Below are 9,626 nucleotides of genomic sequence, written 5' to 3' on the forward strand. Positions count from 1 at the left end.
GGACCCTGGGATCATGACCTGAGCCGAAGGCAGACGCTTAATGACTGAGCCACCCAGGCGCCCCTTAAGTTTGATATTTTTTAAGTTAAAATACTTTTATTGTTCTCAGAAAGACTCACTTTTTTTATTTACTCCTTTGATTACCCCCACAATGATACCGGTTCTAACACCCTGGCTCTGCGGTCTTTCCTGGCCCTCCCTGCCTCTGACCCTCTGAGCGGCTTCTCCCCAGGTGGCCTGCATGCAGTTTATCAACATCGTGGTGCACTCAGTAGAGGACATGAACTTCCGGGTCCACCTGCAGTATGAGTTCACCAAGCTGGGGCTGGAGGAGTTCTTGCAGGTGAGCTGGCTCGAGTCTTCGCAGGTGAGGAGCTTAGGGGCAAAGGACCAGCTTAGTCATATCACGAAGGGTTCTTCTTGTACAAGAGCCTAGTCGTGGATGCTCTTGGAACCCTTCCTGTCTTCTGCGGCCGGGGTCTTAGGCCCTCCTGCAGGGGGCGCTCTCTAAATCGGCAGCTCCACTGGATGAGACTGCATGGCTTTAGAAGGAAGTCTTACGCTCTAGGAAGGGGTCATGGAGATGATGAGGACCACATCTCTCTCAGGAGGCTCCCCAATTACTACCGTGTCTGCTCTTCCCAGAAGTCAAGGCACACAGAGAGCGAGAAGCTGCAGGTGCAGATCCAGGCATACCTGGACAATGTGTTTGATGTGGGAGGCTTGTTGGAGGACGCGGAGACCAAGAATGTGGCCCTGGAGAAGGTGGAGGAGCTGGAGGAGCATGTGTCCCACGTAGGTAGTCCTTTTTTGCTGCCAGAACTACCGCTGGGGGTGGGGAGAGGACGGGGCCGTCTCAGTTCCAGATTGAGGCCAGGGAAGCTGCAGAACCCGGCACGCTCTGGCCGAGGCCCTGGGTCATCCACAGATTAGGACACACACTGATCTCCAGGACTGGGTGTGAGGTGGCCGCAGGCTTGAGAGAGTCAGGTGTGGTCTGTTTCACAGGGTCTCAGACCTGGGCCCACGGGAGTGATGCAGGGAAGCCACGGGGCTCCACGGCCTTTGGAGGCCTGGGTGCGGGGGTTGGGTCCAGGTCCTGGTGGAGGTTCAGGCTGTGCAAAGTGCCCAGGCTTTAGGGCCAGCGCCAGTCCTGCTCTTCCTATCCTGCAGCTCACGGAGAAGCTTCTGGACCTAGAGAATGAGAACATGATGCGTGTGGCAGAGCTAGAGAAGCAGCTGCTGCAGCGGGAGAAGGAACTAGAGAGCGTCAAGGTACCAAGTAATCTGGGGAAGGGAGGCCCTGACTGGTGCTGGGCGTCAGGGCCTGGGGAGCTGGCCTTCCCTTTTTCTTTCTTTCTTTTCTTTTCTTTCTTTTTCTTTCTTTCTTTCTTTCTTTCTTTCTTTCTATCTCTTATCAATTTATTTTTTATCTCTTTGCTTTTTCATACAGTCAGCTCCATCCTATTATAAGAAATGCATCTGAAAATCATAGTTTTTTTAATTTGGCTTTTATTTCTTGAGTCATGTCAAGTCTTTGAAAATCCAGATCTTGGTTCACACTTGAGGGACTCAGAGGAGGGTGGGCTGATGACTTCACCCCGTCTTTTAGTTGGGAGAGGGAAACTGAATCGAGTGGGCCGGACACACACAGAGGAGGGTAGGAGCAGGTGGGGCGCCCGCAGGCACCTCCAGAGTCCAGGCCCCCTCCTACCGGCCCCTCCTATTGCTTTTCCCTCCCCTGCGTAATGGGCAGGCTGAGTAGCTCAGGGACTATCCACCAGGTATCCTAAGTCAGGAGACCAGGGGCTTGATATACATCTGTCAGGCCCCTGCTGAGGGTCTGAAGTGCTGTTCTAGGGAGTATGGAGGATACAGAGATGGCTAGGGCAGGGTCTTGTCCACAGGGGGGCTGCCAACGGAGTGATTATACGAGGCCAAACACAGTGGGAGCAGTCGAGGCCCGGAGGGCTGAGGGCAGGCTGGAGGCAGGCCCGGGAGCCGTGCCCAGGAGCAGCCTCCGGCCTGGGCCTTGAGGAACCAGTGAGTCTAAGTCTGGGTCCGAGAGGAAGCACACTGGAGGGTGCCGTTCTGTGCAGTCCAGCCTCCCTGGCCCCCACCTGCGTTCCTGCTGCTCTCTGCCCCTGCGCACCCTCCCAGAGACCCCAGCTGAGAAGCCTGGGGCAGGAAGTGTCACTCTCAGGGCCAACAAGGGCTGTGCCTTCCCCTTCCCCGTTGCCTACTGGCACTGTCTCCCCGATAGGAGACTTACGAGAACACGAGCCACCAGGTGCACACCCTGCGGCGGCTCATTAAGGAGAAGGAGGAGGCCTTCCAGCGCCAATGCCACTGGGAGCCTGGGGCGCGGGGCCTGGAGTCCGCGGGCAGCGAGGCCCTGGCCCGGATAGGCCCCGCAGAGCTGAGTGAGGCCATGCTGCCCTCCGATCTGGACCTCCTGGCTCCAGCCGCGCCGCCCGAGGAGGCCCTGCCTCTGCCCCCGCCGCCAGCTCCTCCCCTGCCCCCGCCCCCACCCCCGTTACCAGGTGAGGAGGACCATGGGAGCCCCATCTCAGGGCCACACCAAAACCCCAGGCAGCAGTGCCTCTCTCAGGGAGAAGGCAGGGATGTGGGCGGAAGGATGTGAAGTCGGGTGGGAAAGGCTTGAGGGAGGGCGAGAATCTGAGGGAGGCTCAGCTTACTGGGGAAGGGGCTATCTCAGGGCAGACAGGGGTCTGTTCTCAGGATCATAAAGGTGCCGCTCCTGATTCCTCTGAGGATGGCCATGGAGAGGGCTTAGACCAGAGCAGGAGACAGTGGGCCAGAGGCCAACGAGACCTGCCCCACCAGAGCTAGGACCCCTGGGAACCAGAGGGGCAGGGAGTTCACACATCCTCTTTCCCCAAGAGACTTTGTGGACAGGTGGGGTGGCATCGGGGAAGGCTCTCTGGAGAGTCTTTTGGGCCCTGGGTCACCGTGGCATTTCTTTTCCCCCAGACAAGTGTCCCCCAGCCCCACCTCTCCCTGGCGCTGCTCCCTCTGTGGTGTTGACAGTAGGCCTGTCAGGTGAGTCCCCCCAGGGCTCTGGGCAGGGCTAGTGGGACGTAGGGAGAGTGTCCTTAGCCCCAGCGCCTCACCGATCTTCCTTCCAAATTTAGCCATTCGCATCAAGAAACCTATTAAGACCAAGTTCCGGCTGCCTGTCTTCAACTGGACAGCACTGAAACCCAACCAGATCAGTGGCACTGTCTTCAGTGAACTTGACGATGAGAAGATCTTGGAGGTAGCAGGAGCCCTTAGGGGTGGGGTAGAGGGCTGGGGACGAGACCATGCTTTTAGCCAGATCTCCTGGCCTTGGAAACACCCTCAGACCCAGGCATCCACGTGCCAGAGCTGAACAGATGCTGGGCGTGCTGCCAGGGGTCTTCTAGTGGGATAGGCCACCGCATTTTCCCTTCTCGCCAACCCCTGCCAGGACCTAGACCTGGACAAATTTGAAGAACTGTTCAAGACGAAAGCCCAGGGCCCTGCCCTTGACCTCATCTGCTCTAAGAACAAGACAGCGCAAAAGGCCGCCAGCAAGGTGACCCTGTTGGAAGCCAATCGTGCCAAGAACCTAGCCATCACCCTACGCAAGGCTGGCCGCTCTGCCGAGGAGATCTGCAGGGCCATCCACACGTGAGGCTCCCACTGACCTTGCCCTGGTCCCAGTCAGTTGGCAACCCAGTTCACCTAGGATCCTGGCCTTCCTGGATTCCAGGGCATCAACAGAGCCATCTCACACCCCTCAGTCATCCCCTGGTTTGGCCAGAACTTAATGCATCTGTGCTGTGTGCCAGGGACTGTGGGGGGTGCGGGGGATTCAGCCCAAACCTTCACTCACGTTGCTGCCAGTCTCGGGGGAACAGTCCAGTAGCACTGGGTGATAACCACCAAGGTGGTGGAGGTATAGGCAGCTTTGGGGGAACAGAGCAGGACAGGTAGCTGAGCTTGGGGATCAGGGAAGGCTGCCGGGAGGAGGTGAGGTCTCACCTGCAACCTGACCTGAGGAAGTGTATGAAGTCCATTTCAGTGCCTGGAGGGAGAAGCATGATGCCCTAGGTACTGAAAATCAACTCAGACTTCAGTGTAGGACAGTCGAAGAGACAGGGTAAACACAGGTGGGCAGAAGTCCTGCAGGCTGAGCCTCATAAACCATGTTCAGGTATTAAGATTTCTCCCTGGGGGTAGAGGGAAGACACTGAAGGGTTTTAAAACAGGCCATGGAATGTTCCCCTAGGATTGTTGCTCACGCTGTGACGGATGAGGCGATGGGCCCTCTGCCTCTGGCTGCGTCCTGCTCACAGACCCCACCCTCAGGCCTTCTAGGAGCTGGAGAATAAAGGGGGGATGGATCCCGGGCACATGCAAGACCTGAGCTGGCTCCTTCCTCCTACGCAGGTTTGACCTCCAGACGCTGCCCGTGGACTTCGTGGAGTGCCTGATGCGCTTCCTGCCCACGGAGGCCGAGGTGAAGCTGCTGCGGCAGTACGAGCGGGAGCGGCAGCCCCTGGACGAGCTGGCGGCCGAGGACCGCTTCATGCTGCTCTTCAGCAAGGTGGAGCGGCTGACCCAGCGCATGGCTGGCATGGCCTTCCTGGGCAACTTCCAGGACAACCTGCAGATGCTCACGCCGGTACAGCCCCCGCCCGTCCCCCACCTGCTGCTCCCCGCCCCTGCCGGCCCCGTTGGGCCAACTTCTCCCCATCCCGGCCTGGGCTGACGCAGCTCTTCCTCTTGCCTTCCAGCAACTCAATGCCATCATTGCAGCGTCTGCCTCTGTCAAGTCCTCACAGAAGCTGAAGCAGATGTTGGAGGTGGGGAGAGGTTGCGGAGGCCCGCGCCCGTGGGCCCGGGCCTGGGTGGAGGAAGGAGCCCGCGGGGCCTGGCCTAACCTCCTCCTGTGCATCTTTTGGACAGATCATACTTGCACTGGGGAACTATATGAACAGCAGCAAGCGAGGAGCTGTGTACGGCTTCAAGCTCCAGAGCCTGGATCTGGTAAGACGGTGGGGGCCACCTGGGGCCGGGAAGCCTGAGGAGCCATGGCGTCTGGCCCTCTCTCACCACCCCGTGCCCCCCCCTCCAGCTGCTGGACACCAAGTCCACTGACAGGAAGATGACCTTGCTGCATTTCATCGCCTTGACGGTGAAGGAGAAATACCCAGACCTGGCCAACTTCTGGCATGAGCTACACTTCGTGGAGAAGGCCGCGGCAGGTGAGGGAGCGTGGCCGGGCGAGCCTGCCCTCATGTGTAGCCTGGGATAATCCCAGGAAGCTTGGGAGAGGGAACACTTGGGTCCCTTGGTTTCTGGCTTTTGTTATCTCCTTTCTGGCCACTTCAAAGCTTTCCACTGGGGCCATGGGTAGGGGCGCCCCCAGGGGGAGCCTTCCTGCAGGCGCCTGCCTGGCCCAGCCCTTCCCGCCGGGGTGCCGTGGAAGCAGGCAGTGAGCACCAGTGGCTCTTCACTCCCAACTCCCTGGGCGGCCCTGGAGACTCTGCGTCTCTGTGATGCCTGTGAAGGGCCTAGGAAAACCATGAAGCCCCCACAGACATAAGGCAGCTGACATTTCTGCCCCAGGCCTGAGGCGGCTCCATTTTGGAGCCCAGCAGTCTCTCTGGTTTGCCTTCCTGTGCCGCCTTGCACTTTGGGGTCATGAGCTCACAGCCCCCATTCCTTTTCCTTACCTCTGCGAGGGCCCCGTTGGCTGCGTGTGTCCTTCTCTGTGTCCACCGACGGCTCAGGAAGCAGGGGCATGAGAACCTGAGGGAGCCCCTGCTGACGGGGAGGGCCAAGTTCTGTGTGGCCCCGGACCGGGAGGGGGGCATGTCGGCCACTGAGCAGGCCTCAGCCCAGGCTCTGGTGACCACAGTGTCCCTGGAGAACGTGCTGCTAGACGTGAAGGAGCTGGGCCGGGGCATGGAGCTGATTCGGCGGGAATGCAGCATACACGACAACAGCGTCCTTCGGAACTTCCTCAGCACCAGCGAAGGCGGGCTGGACAAGCTGCAGCGCGACGCCAGGACGGCTGAGGTGGCCAAGGGTGCCGGCAGCCGGGGCCGGCCAGGGCCAAGGCGCTGTGTCCCGTTAGATGGGCTTTGTTCTGGTTCTTAGGCCAGAGGACTTTAAGATTTATTTATGTGAGAGAGAGAGAGAGCAAGCACATGCAGGGAGGAGGGGCAGAGGGAGAGGGGGAGAGAGAGACTGAAGTAGACCCTGAGATCACGACCCTGACATCATGATCAGAGCTTAACTGACTGTGCCACCCAGGCACCCCTGGACCGAAGAACCTTTACCGCGTGGTTGGCTGGCTGGATGTGGGGGAGAGGGGGCTTTGGGGGTGGCCAGCAGCCGCCCCTGGGGACATACCCTAAGGAGCGTTGGGAGCCGCAGGTTCTTTTGCATCCCACAGGGGCTGGGGGCTGCTGGTTTTCCTCCTTTGGCCCCAAGCCCTGCTGGAGAGCCAGGCTTGTGCTTCTCTGCCAGACCGAGCCCTTCTGTCCACCCCTTCCCCAGGAGGCCTATAATGCAGTCGTGCGCTACTTCGGCGAGAGTCCCAAGACCACACCCCCGTCTGTATTCTTCCCAGTATTTGTCCGATTCATTCGTTCTTACAAGGTGAGCGGAAGAGAGGCTTTTGAAAAAGGAGTCTGGCTGAGAGAAAACTGGTAGGGAGAGGGAGGGCTGGGCTCCAAGTCTGGGCCTTTTCTGTCTCCTCCTCGGAGGCCTGGGAGGGAGCAATGGAAGCTGGCCACAGGCCTCTCAGCTGTGAACTGGTGGGCAGGGTGGGGGCCCAGGCCCTTCCTGTCATTGTTCAGGGCAGGAAGTGCCCCTCCAGAGGGTGGCCACCTGGGGTTGCTGGTCCCACTACCACCCATTCTCCACCCTCGGTGTCAGCCCCTCCCCTCACAGCCTGTGTGAGCCTCACTGCCCCACACCCCCCGCCATGGTTCTTAGGAAGCAGAACAAGAGAACGAAGCTAGAAAGAAGCAGGAGGAGGTAATGCGGGAGAAGCAGCTGGCTCAGGAAGCCAAGAAACTGGATGCCAAGGTGGGTGGGACCAAGAGCTGGGGCCTGGAGGAGAGGATGAAGGGGTGGAGAGAGAACTCGAGAGACGGGAAACTGGAGCCCAGAGACCACCCAGAGGGTCTGAGGCTGGAGTCCAAAGGGATGGGGAGAGGGGCTTTGGGAGGGGATTCCTAGGCAATGATCAGGGGTGGGCTGCTATGTACAATTAAGGGCGTCCTCAGACTGCATCTTCGGGCAGGAACCAGCCCCATGGTAGGCTAGTGATGACTCCCTTTCCCTCCAATGCTCGGCCCTAGACCCCATCTCAGCGGAACAAGTGGCAACAGCAGGAGCTAATTGCAGAGTTGAGGAGGCGCCAGGCCAAGGAGCATCGGCCTGTTTACGAAGGGAAGGATGGTACCATTGAGGACATCATTACAGGTGGGGTCCTTGTCCCTCCTTTGGGCCTGGCCGCTAGGCCCAGCTCCCGAACTCCAACCCTGCGCCTTTGGGCCCTCCTTGCACCCCATCCCCACGAGGCCTGACCACTGTGTCTCTTTCCTGGGCCACAGTGTTGAAGAGTGTCCCTTTCACGGCCCGTACTGCCAAGCGGGGCTCCCGCTTCTTCTGCGATGCAGCCCACCATGATGAGTCAAACTGTTAACCCCCAAGGCCGGGGCTCTTGACAGGTACTGGGCACCACAGCTGCCCCTCTGCATGCCCACCTCCCAGGACTCCTGCTGGGCCCGCAGGCACCTCCTCCCCTGCATGACTTGGAACCATCCTCTGGCAGCCTCACGGTGATAGGGGCGCATACTTCTCCACTTGCATGCCCCGTGCTCGGAGAAGCACGCCTTAGCCCCTTGCATGCGCCTCCAGGGAAGTGGTATCTCCCACTAATGCTGTCCTGGCTTCTACTAAGACCCAGGGGTAGGGAGTTTCCAGAGCAGGCAGGACCCGGCCACCAACTCTCATTGCTGAGGCTGAGGCTCCGTTCCTGGGCCCAGGTATCCTTTGTGACTTGTCCCCTCACACCCCGCCCCCCCTTAAAGAGCTCTGGCAGTAGCTTCTGCCCAGGCGCATCAGATGTCCCTTGACCGGTTTCCTGATTTTCAGTCTACCTGGGATCTCTCCCCAGCTTCTGGCTATTGCTGAGTCTACTTTGTCTCTGCCACTGCCCAGTGGCCTCTCGTCACCCCCACCTGGTCCTCTGAAAATGCAGAGCCCCAGCAGTCTCCCTGACCATCCCCTCTAGCCTCTTTTAAAGCTTCTCCTTCCTCGGCCGCACGACTGGCTCTTCTTTGGCCCTGCCCGTGGGGCTGCTCCTCAGGGGCTGTTCCGACAGACGGTGGCCCAGCCTAGCCTCCTTGTGTGTTCACGGGCCTCTGTCTTCCCCACAGGCCTCCATCGCCAGCCCGTTGTCATTTGCCACCAAGCCAGGAGTGCCGCACCGCCCAACAGCCCCCCTCGGGCTCCAGGCCCCCACTAAGACCCCCCCCGAAGGCAGAAGCACTTCAACTCTCCAACCTGTGCACCTGGAGCCCTGGAACTGGCCGAGGGCACAGCGCAGGGCTATGCTGCTCTCGACCCAGTGTCCACCCGCGTCTCAAAGCTGTACGTGCCTGGCGCCACGTGGGGCACTGGGTCTTTTGGGGCCTGGCACTTCCCTGGTGCCTCCAGGACTGCACTTTGGCCCCAGGGTCTTCAACTTCATTTCCTGACTGGAAGGTCACCAAGGGTCAGCTCAGAGCTGGGAAAAGTCATTTCTAGCTTTAGCCTATACAGGGGCCCACAGCCTCCTCTGTCACTAGGCCAGAGGGACAAGCGGAGAAAGCAGTTATCCCTTCTATTTTTTTCTCCCTTCCTTTTCGCAGGCCCATGATCAGCTGTGGTCTGGAAGTATCCAGACTCAGGGAGCCCCAGAACCCTACCAGTCTCAGATCGTCTTTTACCAGGAGCAAGGCCCACCTAAGCCTGGTCCCCACCCAGCTGTGCCCTGGTGATAAGGGTAGAGGAGAGATGCCACGCTTACTGCCCTTGGCCCTTTCCACTCTAGGCTGACTGTTGTTGGGTGGGCAGAGGGTAGAGGTTCTCCCTGGATCGCTAGAGAAAGCACCCTCACCTCCTTTCCACGGCTAGGGGTTTTTTAGCAGGAGACGGGGGGCATGGCGGTCTTAGCTATTTGCTCAGTCTCCTGCCAGTTTCTCCTCAGCCCCTGCAGGGGAATACAGGAACCTACTTTCTGTACATGTACCACCTCCCTTCTCTCGTGTACATAAATCCCAGACCTTCCCTCTCCCAACAAAGGCTTGAAGCACCAGGCCTGACTCTGTCTCCTCTTTCCAGGGTTTCAGGGAGGACTAGGGTGGCCGTTTAGCCTGACCCGAACCATGGAGACAGAAAGGAGGCCACATGGAGCTGCCGTCTGCTTGGGGGAGGGCAAACCGGGCTGGGTGGGCTCCGACCACACGAAGGGAGGCTGGCCTGCCACGGGACAGTAGTGCTCTCTGCTGGCCACGCGTGCCCCTGCCCAGCCCCCGGCGTGCCCCAGCAGGATACGGAGAAGATACCAGAGCCAC

At 59.5% G+C, this 9,626-nt stretch overlaps 1 protein-coding gene across 3 annotated transcripts in view; it reads left to right on the forward strand.

The window, feature by feature from the left end:
* Positions 1–9,361, forward strand: part of FMNL3 (formin like 3) — a 51,692-nt gene extending 42,331 nt beyond the window's left edge. For 2 of the 3 annotated variants that reach the window (XM_044914845.1, XM_044914846.1), the window contains 16 exons: positions 233–343; positions 646–795; positions 1,174–1,275; positions 2,264–2,543; positions 2,995–3,063; positions 3,156–3,280; positions 3,473–3,675; positions 4,438–4,672; positions 4,785–4,853; positions 4,957–5,037; positions 5,126–5,255; positions 5,912–6,072; positions 6,556–6,657; positions 6,997–7,089; positions 7,365–7,488; positions 8,448–9,361. In XM_044914845.1, coding sequence (XP_044770780.1) covers positions 233–343; positions 646–795; positions 1,174–1,275; positions 2,264–2,543; positions 2,995–3,063; positions 3,156–3,280; positions 3,473–3,675; positions 4,438–4,672; positions 4,785–4,853; positions 4,957–5,037; positions 5,126–5,255; positions 5,912–6,072; positions 6,556–6,657; positions 6,997–7,089; positions 7,365–7,488; positions 8,448–8,536 — 2,124 coding nt within the window. In that variant the 3' untranslated portion in view covers positions 8,537–9,361. Of the gene's footprint in view, positions 1–232; positions 344–645; positions 796–1,173; positions 1,276–2,263; positions 2,544–2,994; positions 3,064–3,155; positions 3,281–3,472; positions 3,676–4,437; positions 4,673–4,784; positions 4,854–4,956; positions 5,038–5,125; positions 5,256–5,911; positions 6,073–6,555; positions 6,658–6,996; positions 7,090–7,364; positions 7,489–7,619; positions 7,737–8,447 lie in introns of all 3 variants that reach the window. The other variant, XM_021704791.2, reaches the window with a different exon arrangement.
* The last annotated feature ends 265 nt before the right edge of the window (positions 9,362–9,626 follow it).

The sequence above is a fragment of the Neomonachus schauinslandi genome, chromosome 5 (genome assembly GCF_002201575.2).
Source record: "Neomonachus schauinslandi chromosome 5, ASM220157v2, whole genome shotgun sequence".
Lineage (NCBI taxonomy): Eukaryota > Metazoa > Chordata > Mammalia > Carnivora > Phocidae > Neomonachus > Neomonachus schauinslandi.